The 15,694-nt window shown below is 32.7% G+C and overlaps 1 protein-coding gene across 1 annotated transcript in view; it reads right to left on the minus strand.

Annotated features, from left to right (window-relative positions):
- The window catches only part of LOC118182825 (platelet glycoprotein 4-like), a 38,917-nt gene extending 23,585 nt beyond the window's left edge, over nt 1–15,332 (minus strand). Inside the window, exon 1 of the mRNA XM_035352219.2 lies at nt 15,028–15,332. Within this exon, the coding sequence (XP_035208110.1) occupies nt 15,028–15,156 (129 nt within the window). The 5' untranslated portion in view covers nt 15,157–15,332. The remainder of the gene's footprint in view (nt 1–15,027) is intronic.
- Between the last annotated feature and the right edge of the window lie 362 nt (nt 15,333–15,694).

Genomic DNA, 15,694 nt, shown 5'->3' on the forward strand with positions numbered 1-15,694 from the left:
TATTTATGGCGGTAGGCTGATATTCTGATACTGTGGATGAGAACATATGAAAGTAATATGTTTCGCAAATGCACGCCGAATGAGAATGGGCAATATTAGAAATACTTACTAGTTCACCCAAAGCCTAAAACATTAAATGTAATTTTTTGGCGTGTTTTTAAAAGGTTGAATAATGATGCGGTCACTTTTTGAAAAACATTTCATTGTAGAATGTAAATGTTTTGTTGCAGAAAGTTTCGAAATAATCGTAATGCAATTGAGCAATGGCAACGTTGCACAGAAAAATCATTTTTATCTCCAGCGCGTAAGACTGTGTATCGGAAATTCTAAAGATATGCTCAATTTAAAATTATCTTGCAATATTTCTCTTGAACTGAATTTTATGATTTAAATGCGAAGAACATGATATTTAATAAATAAAGGGAACACACAAAATGTTTAAAAAAAAAAAAAAAAAAAAAAAAAAAACGCTCATTTGGACGTAATTTAAAATCTGAAACCTTTCAGATTCCCCCCCCTTTTTTAGAAGTAAGGAAGAAAACGAATTTACGATGGAACAATAATCAGTGCGAGCAGGTAATAGTGCAAATTAATGAGATTTTAAATACATGCATTAGACGTAAGAGGAACATCTGGCTCATAAAATTCCTTTTAGTGCTTAGCATGCCATAGTGTAGTATATTCCATAAAATCAGGATCGTGGCAGGTTAGATCAAAGGTTGCACATCAAAAAGTTAAAAAAATACGCAGTTTCCTGTTTTCCTCTTGTTAAAAACAAAAAAACTGAGACTACATTCAGTAATATACCTGCCTTTTCCTCTTAACAGTTGTTATCCAGAAATAAGCACATGTAATCCAAAAAAATGGAAAGGTACAATAATGTTCCGTTTAGAGCTGATATTAGAATGGATTTAGAATATGAAAAAACATTAAAAAATAAAGTTACTTACAGTATTTAGTTTGTATTAACTAAGAATTACTACTGAAAATTAATACAGGAGAAAAGCATTTTTAAAAATCTGCATAAAAGTTGAGGTTCTTAGATTTCAAAGCTTTTACAGTCTATTAAAATAATCCTCTTTACTTCTGCTGAGCGCCGCCTGAGATAACCACTGACCTGACTTTGTCGTAAAAGTCTTACAGTGTTAATAGTCATCCTGGCAGAAGGGATTACTTCCTTTATATACAAATGTAAATATTACATAGGCATACAAGGTCTGTGTATAAGCATAGATATGTTACTTACAGACATAGTCTTGTACAAGTTACATAAGATAGTTAGATATAATCATAACAGTTACGTGCACATTTAAACATTATCTGAATTCAAATTTACAATACTTTTACTGAGATAATCAAAGAAAACTTGTAATTCAGTTACACATTGGCTGGATTTTCTGTCATTTTTAACTGCTTTACAACATTATTTTTAACAAGCACATACAAAATGGATAGTAATAAGCTTACATTGCAATAGTTTTTGCTCTTACAGTGCAGTTACTATTCTACGGGGTGAGTTATTTTTCTAATGTTGATTTTCAGTTGTTGTAGTACTATCTGGCTTAAACTGGGTAGGGAGTTACTTGACTCAATTTTCTGGTACTTTAACTGATTGCTTGGAAAAGTTGCAACAGCTATTATAGTAGTAGTACCTATCAAGGGAGTATCTTTATTACAGTTCAATTACTTGGATATTACTGCAAGTGACAACTACACTAATCTGCGAGTTGTCAGTTCAATGTACTCCAGTTTTGTAAGGCCTCTCCCCGCCACTTTGATTTGCTATTGAAATTATGCTGCGAAAATACAGTTCTCAAGGGGGGGAGGGATTTCTTAATACCTTGCTGAGCATAGCCTGATCCCGTCCTCTATCTTAGTTTTCGCCTGCTTGTTGCGCAGGTATTCTTTGCCCATTACGGCCAGTATTCACAATTTGGTGTTTTTAAATGTAATTTATCACTGTGTGTGGGCAGTTGAAGAAGTTGTGATCTGCATCACCTAACGCACCCCAATCACACAATTCTGAGTCTCGTTTGCCGAATTTCTTAAGATAATGTGGGAAGGGACTATGGGCCAGTGTAGAAATTAGTTTGTGCGCAGCTGTATATTTTAATTGAGCATGTAACTTTCGGAACTGACTTTTATTCAGTATATTCTATCATCTTATATCTTTTTTTTTTCGGTCAGAACTTGTTAAAACACGTTATAAAACGTTTAAACAAATGATTTTCACAAGTGTATAAATACCATTGACATTCTGACTTGCAAGAACGTTGGTGTTAATGTGTTGTTTAAACAGGCCCTCGTGATAATGACGGCCACAGAAGAACACATCAGGCACGTCATGTTCCACAGGTATAAAAAGAAAACAATGACGTAAATGCCGTAAAAAATGTGGAGGAAGTATATGGTAAAGATTAGTTTGAATTCGCAAATGACAACGATGATTCTGTAAATTTCGATAAGGCGAGATTAGCTTTAAAGATGACAGTCGCTGTGAGCGCACGATTTTTTTTTTTTTTTCCATAATAATATGCTGAAAGGTTGAAAAAATCCATATGGAACCGTTGAAGAGTTTAGAAGTAGTTAATTTCTCATCATCAACTGTCCATACCTATATGACGGAACTTGGAATTGTTTTTAAACTCGGTATGTGCGTTCTAAATGAGCTTACTGATGCTAATCGGTGAGAACCATTGAGTACATGCACTGCTCATCATTCACGAGAAGAAAAAGAACTCTTCTTTTCCAAGCCGTTTAGTTACTGGTTCCTTATTACGTTATTTAACTGATGAAAAAATTTAGTATTCCGATGAGACACTTGAAATGAGCTTTCAAGGTATTTTTTCTCTAATAAACCTGTAGATTTTTTAGGCATGGAATAAAAGAAACCTATAACAGCAATGGAAGAATTTTATTGATTCAAACCAAACAGGACTATATAGTTGTTTAAATTAGTATCCTACTTACTTTTCTAAACTTCCTAAAAAAGGACTACGTAACTTATGCAATGATCTGGGAAAATCTGTGAAAGTCTCTTTAAAATATGCATTCATATTTATACATATTTCATAGTCCGGTTAGTGAATCATAAATCCTCCAGGTTATGTAGCTTACGTAGTAAGGAAAATTTACCAAACGTACTTAATGAAATATTTAACATGTGAGTCGTCAGTGACAAATGATCACTATCTAGGCCCAACTGGCCCAAGGCTGTGAACGTTTATTTATTCTACATCTTCTCATAATCTTGATTTCTTTTCCTCACTTAAAAAAAAGGCTTGTGAAATTGGGGACTCCTGAAAGAGTCTCTGTCTAGGGCCTCAGACTGTCTTAATTGGGCCCGGGCTCTCATTATCATCGTTTGCCCTCAATCCCTCAAAGGTAAGACCGACCACAAAATGTTGAAAACATTTCAGGGAATTTTTAAATTTAAAATTTAATGCAACACTAGCAGGAAGCTTACTATCATAAACTTAAAATGCTTAAAAATACCTTGCAATGAAGCAATTCTTACCTTGGAGATGAAAGTTGTATCACTTGCAACATTACAGAAATTAAACGGCTTTTGCAATTGAATGTTGTCAAGGACAATGATAGTATCGTCTAAAGGTTAAACTTTGTATGGTCTCCTGTTTTCCTGTTTGTAATAAAAGTCATTATTGTTTACTATGGAATCCTTGACCTTGCTTTTAAATTTAAAGATCCCGCATGTAATTTTATAAACACTATCATTAATCTGCAGTTATGTATTAATATTTCCGCTGAATGTGACAGTGCTTCGATTAGCAGTAATCATTTCCAGCTCATTTTATATATCAGTTTTAAAATCTTGAGTGACAATTTTGTCTTACTATCTATTTGAATAATGTGTATATCGTAAAAGTGATTTTCATATCATTACGGTAAACAACAGAGTAAAATTTATTACAGAACAAGGTATTAAGTATAAAATGAAAAATGATTTCGCTTTTAATATAAGCTGCTTTGCCGCCCAAAGACGGAAAACAATTTGAGATAGGAATAAGCATTCAGATATTTTGTAAGCAGCTGAGTTTCGGCTCGCATCCGTTTTGTATAACCTTCTTTACCCAGACAGGTCTTCCTATCATCTTCGCTATCCAGAATCATTAACTCTACATGGCTCTTAGAGAAGATAGTTGAATGATGGAAAGAAGGCAATTGAGCGAGTAATGCTGTAAGATACTTATTTCCCAATACAGCCATCAAGGGATATAATTATCACTCCACATAAGTAATTTGGCGACACGTCCAAAACATTAGTTGGGTAATCTGTATCTGGAAAATGAAGAAAAATGCGTCTAAGTATAAGGATATGCACAATATTAGTCCATCTTCCTCAGTAACTCCTTTATGAAGGCTGGTTTAAAAAAGACGAAAATGTGATATTTTACAGCTTAACATTTTGTAAAGCAAATTAATAATCAAAGTCACTGTGCTGAGTTATCGAAAGATTATCGAGAAGGAGTGGTTTCGCGGGTTAAGTACCACTAAATTACACACGTTGCTATTATCCATTTAGCAATGAATAATTTTTAGTGTGGAAACGTCGTGTGCAAGAGACCAATAAAACCGAAAGAAATTATGTTTCTGCTGCGCCACGAGTGATTTCTCCACTACGCCACAAAAGCAAATGAGAGGAATAACTTTTAAGGAATTACGAGTAGTCATCTCATTTACTGTTGTGGTGTAGCGGCTAACACATCCAGCTAGGAAGTGGAAGCCCCGGGTACAGTTCTTTGTGGGGGATCATCAGCTTTTTCAATATTTCTTGCTCACAGAAAATTTTTGTAACTACACAAATATTATGCCCGGTTAAAAAAAGAGGAGAGCAAATGCAAGATTTCGAAAACTGTCGTAAGACCATCTGAGAAGACTTGAACATCTGAAATGGAACATAAAATGGAACTGAACGTTTCCGTTTGGAGGGTTTGGATAAAATTACGTGATTATATTGATAAAATCGGACACTGTTTCTACATAAAAGAAAAACAAATTTATCTTCCACAATACTGTATACGTAATGTATGTTGTTATGAAATTGTTGTTAAGCTTCATGAAATTGTTTAATCTAAAAGGTTTTACCCGTTACTGTTGCTTAAGAAGTATATTATAAAAGATTAGCATCTTAACTTGCTTAGAGTAATACATATTTTCTTCAGTGGTAAGGATGTAAAGTTAATTTTTTAATAAATGTATTATACGAGATTAGTTTTTGAACTTGTTAAAGTAATACGTGTTTCCTGAAGATGAAAAATTAATTTTTTTTAGGAATGAGCCATGATTTAAAGTTCGATATAATTTTTATTCTTATGAAAGCGATCATTCAATAAAGTTAAAATTAATGCTTCGTTTAAAAACAAAACTCTGAAAACAAGTAATTCATATTAATCTCTCGCCTGAAATGGAACGACAATTTTAAGATTCGAAATTGGAGTGGGGAAATTTCGGGCTGGAACACACAAAGATGATACACTACCTAAATGTTTGTAAACAGTTTTTGCCATCATTAAATGAAATTCCTTACAAGGGGAGGAGGGAAGGAAAAAATGCAGACTTGAGTATTTGAACTAACGTTGATCTCATATTTCCTTCCTGTTTAGTGAGACATAATGTCAAATATAATCGTGTGTACAAGGGCATTAAATCACACGTAATATATACAAATGCTAAAAACAAATAATTTCTGCAAATTTCCCTTAGAACATAAATTGATACATCGGAAGGAAAATAAGAATTGCGCCACGAACGAATAGTACATAGTTAAATAGTCCACAAACAAATTTGATAAAGCTTTGTTTCAGAATACAAATTCTGTTATGCTATCCAAGTCCCTATTTCATTTGCAGTATTTAAAATAAAACTTCCTTCTGTTCTCACTATGCGTATCTTCATTCCAATCATATATTCCAAAACTAAAGGAAAACCCGCGCTTAATTAATACCCAAGTCGCGTGAACTAGACTTTTTTCTAAGCAGCCTTGAGAAGAAACATTTAAATTCTGGAAGAACGCAAGAAGAATTTTTCAAGACGGACTGAAATAACTATAAATGTCTAATTTTATCACTAGGTGAAATTGCTCGTTGGGTTTTTTCTTACAAGAATTATTGCAGGACTTTGTCAATCAGATATTCAGATAGTTAGTGGGCAAACGGACCTGTTTAAAGCTGTGCATAACAATACAGGACGGTAATCATACGATTCTGCTTTTCCAGTCTTGATGCCCGTGATCACAGCGATGTGATTTCAAATTGTAATGCTTTATTTTATTTAAGTTTTTAAAAGACACTAGATGGCAGTTGAAGTGCGATATGCTTTCAAACAATGTTTCACAGAACTTTGACCTTCAATATGCCCTTTCGGTTCCAAGTTTTTTTTATCAGGGGGGGGGGGTTGGATCAGGTCACGGAGTATAAAGAGTATGTGTGGAGTATCTTTATATTCTATGAATAAGGTGAATTTGAAACAACATGTAAACAACTGCACGAAAGGCTGTGTTTTATTACGTTCTGGGCTTTTGTCCATATTTTGATGTTTTTTGGTTTTATTTGTTTATTGGTTAGGAATGGGAGTAGAATTATCGTTTATAGCAGAGGTTCTCAACCGGTGGTACGCAAAGAAGCAAATTCTCTTTAACTGTTAAATTCAAAAATAAAAACCCCAACATCCTGATTGAGTTTTTTCTCTAACAATCGTAAATTTATGCGATCTGAGCTTTGTTCAAGAGCGGTGGTTTACTTTGTAGTGGTGGTACTACAGGTTTTCAATTTTTGTTTAGATGGTACGCGTTAGTCAAAAGGTTGAGAACCGCTGGTTTATAGTTTGGGCTAGTCAGTTTTATTTTATCCATCATGGGGAAAAGTCTGAAACATTTAAGAGAGAGCGAAATTTTTAAACTGAAGAACGAAACAGATAGTGTAAGAAGAAATTTTCGAATGCAAGCGCCAATGAATCTAACTATTCAGATGACATCGAAATAGTTGATTATGTAGATAATAATGTAGATAATTTAAGTGAGAGTGACTGGCAAATGGATAACAAAGAATTACCACCCTGGAGATTTCTGAATAGTGGTATCTACATAAACAGTTCAGAGCCAGTTGAAGAAGAAATACTTTTTTACTTTGTTTTCCTCAAATGAAATTTCCGAAATAGTAGCTAATAAAATAAATAAGTTTTCGAAATTTATTTTTAACGTCAGAAACAGAATTGAGTTCATCGAAATCACCAGAACCGAAGTGCATTGCAGAAGTGATGGGAAATAAAACAAAGGTGTTTATGGCTCTGATTATTTTAATGAATATAGTCAAGGACCTATATTCATTAAAATAATCAAAGTCAAATGTACTTTTCTTTAAATTCAGTACTTTGCAATCATATGCTTAGTTCTGTTATGACAAGAAATAGCTTTTTTGTGAATTTTGAGATGCCTAAACAAACAATCAAAACTAATAACTCAGAAAGATAAGCACAGTTCTGGAAGTCTGATAAAAAATTTCAGAACTCTTTATATATCGCTGAAAGTCTGTCTCCTTGGAAAGGAAGAGTCGACTTCCGTTAGTACATTCCTTCAAAACGATCTCGGCATGGCATAAAAATCTATAAATTACGCGATTCCAATTCTGGATACTTTTGGAACCGTCTTTTCTGTACTGGCAAAAAACACTGAGCTGACGGAGGCACATTCTGCATGTGGTGTTAAGATTTTGTTGGCCGATTTAGAAAATGTAGGCTATAATCTACACCTTGAAAAATCTTTGTTTCTCCTGAACTAGACACTGATCCTTTACAGAAAAAAAAAAAAAAAAAAAAAAAAAAAAAAATCTGTGGAACTGTGCAAAGGAACAGGAAAGGCATGCTAAAAGATTTATTTAGTCATTTTTTCAAAATAATTGCATTATTGCGTTTAAGAAGGAGCGGATAAATGTGATCGGATTCAAGGATATAAATAAAGATGCTATGTGGACAACATTTAACAGAAAGTGACCGATTTCTACAGGGGAAAGAAAATGAAAAATAGGAGAGGAGATAAATAGACGACCCTCGTTGTTGATTATAATAAGTACATTAGAGGAGTTGATACGGGAGACTCTGTCATGCATCACTACCCAGATTTTACAAAAAGTGTGAAGTGGTACAAAAAATTATTTTTCGAGTTTTCGCACACGACATTATTAAATTCAAACGTATTATTCTGCACACAAAAAGGTAAAATATTTCATCTTTGTAATTTCGAACAAATCTTGTTCAGCAAATAATCCAAAGATACAAGGAAATTCAGTCCACAAAAGTACGAAATGCATTATAAGTGCCATTGGCATTTCGATTAAAAGTATATCATTTTCCAAATTTATATATAGACGCTAATCGTAAAACGTCGAGACAGTGTGTAGTATGCAAAAAAAAGCTCCCCTCCTCCCCCCAAAGAAAAAAAACCGCATGTTAACTTACTAACTTATTATGAATGCAAAACTTGCAACGTAGGGCTTTGTCCCGAACAAAGTTTTGAAGTGTATTATAAGCTCTGAAATTTCAAAGTACTATTATCTAGTAAGTTTCTTTTAACATTTACCTTATATTCAGATTTTTTAATATTTTATCTATGTTTTGGATCCTCGTATGCAAATTTATAAAATTTTTACCACTTGTAAGCACTTTCGAGAAAAAAAAAGGATAAGCCAATTTTTACATTCGCTAAAAAATGCTAAACTAGCGCAAGGTAGATAACTAGACGCTGAGAGGACTCCATAAATGCGAATAGACCATTCATTTCGTTATATTTGTGATATTTGTTCGGATAGATTATGTAGTTAACGGGGAAAATCGCCGATTCCGTGTTTACGTATACTTTCGGAACAGGTGGACCTGGGGGAGTGCAGTGGTTCTTTCTCCTTTTCTCAGGAGACCCGGTGCAACCCGTGCAGTCGCACAGGGAGGGAGAACTTACAACCTGTAGAGTTTGCACTGGGAGGCAAAATGTCTAGCTTCGGCCCTATTGGGCTTCTAGTACTTCTGTTCAGAGGTTTAAGTTCAACCTTCAGAATTTCTGATATTTTATTGAAAAATTTATTGGAATTAAGGAAAAGGTACGCAAGTCTTTAATAGCTTAATGATCATAGCAATTGTATACAGGAAGAAAGACCACGGATTAACGCTTTAAACACATTTTAACAAAGTGACAATTGTGTAGGAATAGTTTCTGGCTTAACTGCACATAATCTATGTTCCTATTTTTAAAGCACTTAATAAATGCACATTTTATGATAAAATTTGATGTCATTTGGACAAAAAAATCTTCTATGTATTAATTTTTCAGATGCCAAAGACAATCCATTGCGGGTTTGGTTCCACAAAGACATAATCTATTTATGCAATAAATTACCAGAAGCAAATGTGGTTATAAGGAAATTATTTCAACAAAGAGTATAAGACAGCTGAAACTGGTTCAAATTCCGGCTACCGCGATGGCTTTGTAGGAGTTTTTCGTGGTTTTCCCTGTGTAACATGGAAAGAAGTCAGTTTCTTTTAGAAAGTGCTCCACGAAGGCATCCCTTCCCTTCGGCAGATAGCCCTCGCAGTGCTTTGCCATAATTTAGATAAACCAAAATGTACGTCAAAATTGAAGGAAAATTTTATAGTAAATTAAAAATTGAGAATAGCGACATCACAACATACCGAACTCTGTTTAGCTTAACACTGCTAATATTTTTTAGAAGTCAAACTTGGTGTTTCTGAACGAAAGGTCGAACTTCTGCTTCACAGTGAAGACAAAATTGTTAAACATCCTAAAATACTAGCATGTCTAGAGCTTCAATACAACGGTAATTCATCTCATTACAACACACTATTCAATTAATGTTTACCTATTATCAAAATTGAGAAAAACACTCAAATCCTCAGAGCCTACGCTGATGAATAATAAACTGAAAATTTCAGTTATAAGGTTATTATTTTAAACTAATCAGTTATTTATAATTTCAACCTTTGGTATAAATTCTCCTTTCTGTTTCCTCACCAGAATGTAAATGACTTTAAATAGTATTTAAACTGAGGTTTTTGCATTGTAAGACAGAACGTGTTTCTGACCTGTACGAGAACTTCTGGTTCATTGGAATAACGTTTTGTTCCTGTCCGCTAAGTTAAGTGTGATAAGTTGTAATTATTCGGTTTTGCGTTATCGCTGCTGAAATTTGAGTTTGGTACTCCGGTTAGAATTACTGCGTGAGATTCAACTATGCAGTCTTTGACTACTATTTCACGTCTTAATCTGAAACTGTCTGTTTCTTTATTTCCATCATCACGAGCTGTGGTTGATTTTGTTAGCACAAGTACGTGCATTGTTGTTATAAGTTCTATTTAAACAAAAAGGCTTGTTTAAACTTTTATTTAACTTTGTGATTACTTTCAGACATAGCGATAATTCGCTTCACGTCTGTTAGGAATCCTTTTGGACTATTCAACTTTTACCAGATTAAGGAAAACCCCGTACAGTTATTAAAAACTACATAAATCAACAAGCACAATTTAACGCTAAGCTTTGTTGAACTATATAAGAAAAAAATCAATATATACGCAAATATAATATATGACATTTTCACTTCAAATTCAGCCTTCGCATGTAATGTATACATGCATGTTACATTACAATTGATGCATTTGATAGATTTTGAATATATACTTTAGTCTATATACTACTATTGAATGGAACAGTCTGAATTATATAAGTTTGAACTGATGAGAGAGAAAATAACTTTATAGGAAATAAAAACGTCAGTATGTTCTCACCATCTAATCCATAAGCAGTAAAAGTCTTTTTTTTTTTTTTTTGTAAGCCTTAATTTGGGCAAAATTAAGAATAAAATTCATTTTTAATTTTATAATCATTAAGCAAAATTTTACTTGAAGTACTTTGTAGGTTATATGTTATTCATTTGTCTTTTATTAGTAAAAATCAGTTTTTCAGCTTCAAAATTTCCTAAGTTACTTGAAACAAGCAAAATCTCGTGGACTCCCGTTTAAAATACTCGGAGTGAAAGATTTTTTCCTTATCTTACATGAATGAAATTAATTATCACATGTTTATAACATACGATATTAACATTGAAACATGTTTAAAATTATTGCTCTGCTACGACTGAAATTAATTCTAGTAAAGGGAAACGATTTTCTGGAACAGAAGACAAACAGTAATGTTCTGACGCAACTTTCAAAAATTGACCCATAAGGAAAAGAAAGCAATAAAAGATGCAATGTACATATAATAATGAGAATGGAAATTTTCTACAAAGCCGGAAGATAAGGAATTTTCATAACACAGTTAAGGTTTACGTGAGACTTTTTAGTGCACAAAATCCTTTTGAACAATTGAAAAAAAAAAAAAAAAAGAAAAAAAGAGGAAAGAAAAAAAAAAAAAAAAAAAGATGACCGAAGTAGAATGTTATTATAGCGACAATAGACAATGGTTTTTCACAAACAGAAAATTCTAAAGTTTCTGCCTTTCATGTTTTGCAGTAAACACATCCTCTAAACTATTCCGTGAAAAATCTACTAAGTGCTTGTTTACTCCATAGTGTCATCTATTCAACGTGCTCGAATGGGATATGAATAATGAACTCCCGAAAAGACAAAAGGATAATTATATGTTTTGTGAATGAATGAATCAGATAAATGTGAAAACATCATAGCGCTTGGTCCTATAATACTAACTGAATGCATTTTAATAGTAAAAAATAATCAGATATTACATATAATTGTTGTTAGTGATAGAAACATAGTAATAGTCATATGATTACTATTATCCGCATTTGATTACATTATGAAAGTATATATCAAATAGTAACGAGTGGCTCAAAGTTCGGTAAAACTCATACATATAGCGATAGCAATTTATGCAAAATAATCGTGTACATATCAGCAATAAAGAGATAGTATTATAAAATTAAATTACAGTTACTAATTAATTTACAGAGAACGATTTATACACAGCAATTCATGTGTGCTAGCAATCAGCAATTTCATAACTTCAGTTTCTTGAAATATAAACTCTAGGATGTTTGATTATAATTTGCATTAAAAACCAGTGGTCAAATTTATGTTAGATTGCAAAAACTGCAAAATGTTTTCTTCTGATTCCCTAATACATGTGTTTAAAACAGGAATGCAGCTGAAGGTCATAGACTTAGATTTGCTGTTTGGTCACTCCTTTCATACCAAGTAGCCAAAGATTAGATAGATGAAACTGATAAAAATTCGCTTGATGTGTAATCTAGAACCACATTCTGAAAAGGCATTTCGAAAACAAATTCTTAGGAGAGTGTCATAAAAGCTTGACCTTGGGTGACTTCCCTAGAGGAATTTTGACCCCCACCAATAGGGAGGAGTTCCCGAAGACAACCGTATCTTACTCCAGTCGACCGCCCTTGATGGAACAACAGGCATGATCCAAAAATAGGTATGGCAGGTAAAAATCTTTGCACCTGATGAAGTTTGTTTACTGAGTGTGCTTTGAAGTTGTTTAGATGAAATACATTTTAACATCTAATCCCTCAAAACGCGTTAAAAGTGTCTTTATATTTTGCGTCAAAAATGAGTCATTTACTATTTAAAATTATAATTAAAGCCAATCGTGTAATATAACTGTCACACGCTCAAGGCTATTAACCAAGCCAGAGTTTTGCAGAATTACATTACTATTATTTAAATACAGATTTTATTTGCAAATAAATAATGCACATACCGAATTTTCTTATAAATATGATGCATATATAACACATGTACTACGTGTAAGTTTTATCGGGAGCCAAATTTAATTGAAAGAATCTTAATTGTTGAGTATTTGATGTTATATTTCAATTACTTTCTAACAAATTATCTTAAAATTCCTTGAACTAAATGAAAATCGCATTATCAAGGTCAGGAAAGCAGTGTCCTAATTAGAGAGCTGCACAGGGAAATAATTTTTATCTAACTACTCTTCCGAAGTTCCATTAATTTTTTCCTGCAAAATCTCAGCAACACTTCACTCTTTCAGCATGTAACAGTAAAGCAATCAGAAGTTTAAACTTCAAAAGCATGTTTCCAAGATGAGAAGAGCTGAAATCTGCAGAAGCTGCTGCAAATTTGAACCAATTTGAGAAAATTCTGCTTATTTGAACTTTGATACATCACGGGATTTCTTAGGCTATTGACTCTTATTCTTTCATCATAAAGGAAAAAGGGGTGTTTCCAATGAACCAGAATGTTCTACTACTTATTTCTTAGCTGTGGCTCAGAACTACTGATAAAAACGTTTAACAATGAAGGGACTCAGCTTTACTATAATCTACGCTGTTAATTTCATAGGCTTTTTAAAAATCAGTATTTCGTTTCTTTAAGGTGTTTGAAAGTTTATTTCTAGAGCTTTATTAGACGCAATACATATTGTACCAAATATTTCTACAAATAACATAAATTCGTAACTGCAAATTGATGCTGTTTATTGTTATCTTCTAGTATAGAAAACGAACCCTCCTTTATTCGAATGCAAGTTTTCTACTCAGTTTGACCGTTCGTTTAACTAACTATTCGCCTGGTTGAAAACAATCAAACTTCATCATACCTATAGTATGCGGCCTCCAGAAAGACGCTGTGACAGCATATATTAAGCTCTAATGGATATTGTTCTAAATCCGTCTTAATTTTATGTATAATTAACTGAAAGGCGTTATTAAAGTTTTATTACTACTAAAATTTTACGTTCGAATGACAAATTATATCGTTACTATTACATTCACAGAGCAATCAGTTTAGAGCAATCATAAACGAAAGACGAAAAAAACTATTTTGTTGTGATACGATTATTTTGTTATCAAAGAATTAAAATCGAAGAGAACAGAACGCGAATTGAGAAGCTAAAGCATAGTAAATAAATAAATAATTGTATAAATTAGTTAAACATATAAATTACAGTAGCTAAAAGATTTCCAATCCCATTAAGTTTCATAAAATATAACCATACGCATTCAGATCTATACCGCAGTTGGAAAAATTAAATTGTAAACAAAAAAAAAAAAAAAAAATCAATGAGAAACTAGTAGGCAAAGGAAAAGACCTACAGTAAACACAGCTTCTGCAACCTTTCCCTATGTTTACAATTATATTTCTAATTTTATAATGCTGACAACCCAATAAAGTAATGACCAAAACTAAGGAAAATGATTTAAAAAAAGAAAGAAAAGAAAAATTGTCATAACTTTCTCTGTCTTACTTAAGAAAAACGTTTCCGCATACACAGAGCAAGTTCATAGCCTCTATTACATTCTGCGGATAGCATTCCGTTGTTAGGAATGAAAACATTTCTTTGTAATATTATAACTTTCCTGCAGTCTTGAGAACCGAAACTGTTAACTGTTTATGTGGGAGCGTTAAATAGTAAGCATTTAGCATTTTAAAACTTCTCTTTTAGAGATCGATCGTGATGAAAAACTTGGAATAATTATGAAAAGTTTATTCATCACAAATATGCAAATAATAAATTACACTCTTACTAGAAATTATAAACTCTTCTAATTTTACTAGTTGATTAGTTTGTTATGCTTTAACATTATTCGTTTCAGAATCTTTATTTTGACCGAATAATAGTTATCTAAACGCAATTCAGTGTACAGAAGAAATACAATCAAATAACAACTTTGATTGCTTTACGGATTCCGCAACTGAGGAACAGTCAAATGATTTTAAGAATCGTCGTACTTAATGACATAAATTTAGATAAACAGAATATAGTTAGAAATAAAAAAAAAAATTATCACTATTAACAAATACCGCACAGAATGTATTTGTCTAAGATTCTAGAAATCCCCATAACAGGAATTGCCTATCAAATCTTCTAGTAAATACACAATTCAAAACTCCGATAAGAAAGTCGAATTTTATAAAATTATTTTTTCTTCTTTTAAATTAAATATAAAATGCATTTTACATTAAATACAAATATTTACTTATAAGATACAATATAAATGCACTTACTTTTTTCAAGAAGAAACGGAAGATTTGTTCAAAAAATCCGAGAAGAAGAGTTCCGAAACCAGTTGCAACACATCCACAAATTCCGACAGCAAACATAATTACTCTGCCTTTTGCTGCAGTAATTTTCATCTTACAAACTTTTTTTAATAAATTAAGAAACTGAAAATTAAAAATTGAAAATTAAAGGAATGGAGATATTAGACTTCGTATTAGTATCTTGAAGGTTTCAGTAGCTATGCTTCAGAAGTAGAAATTTCGTGCTTTTATAATTGAAAGAGAATCTTAAAAACTGCAATTGGGAAAAACGCGTCCATGCTTTATTTTACGCGCTAGAAAAGAGCAGCGCCATCTATCTGCGTGACGTCTGCGTGACGTATCGTATTAGTGGAACTTGCAATTGGGTATGTTAGCCGGCGGTAAGTTAATTGGCGTGAATCTCAGGTAAACAGAATCGGAAGCAAAAAAAAGAAGGTAGAAAAGAAGGTGGGTGAGATCGTTTTTTCACGAATAGCAACTTGCAAGTTCACTTTCCTTGTGACGCCGGAGGGTACGTCATAGAAGACTACTCTTGATTTGTCTGCCTTCTTGACGTCAAAGTAATTCATGAAATCTGGTTGCTAACATTCCAACAATAGACGTGCAATTTTGGGTTTGACGTATGCATAAC

The sequence above is a fragment of the Stegodyphus dumicola genome, chromosome X1 (genome assembly GCF_044657685.1).
Source record: "Stegodyphus dumicola isolate Sdum_Otavi_A_Nest chromosome X1, ASM4465768v1".
Classification (NCBI taxonomy): domain Eukaryota; kingdom Metazoa; phylum Arthropoda; class Arachnida; order Araneae; family Eresidae; genus Stegodyphus; species Stegodyphus dumicola.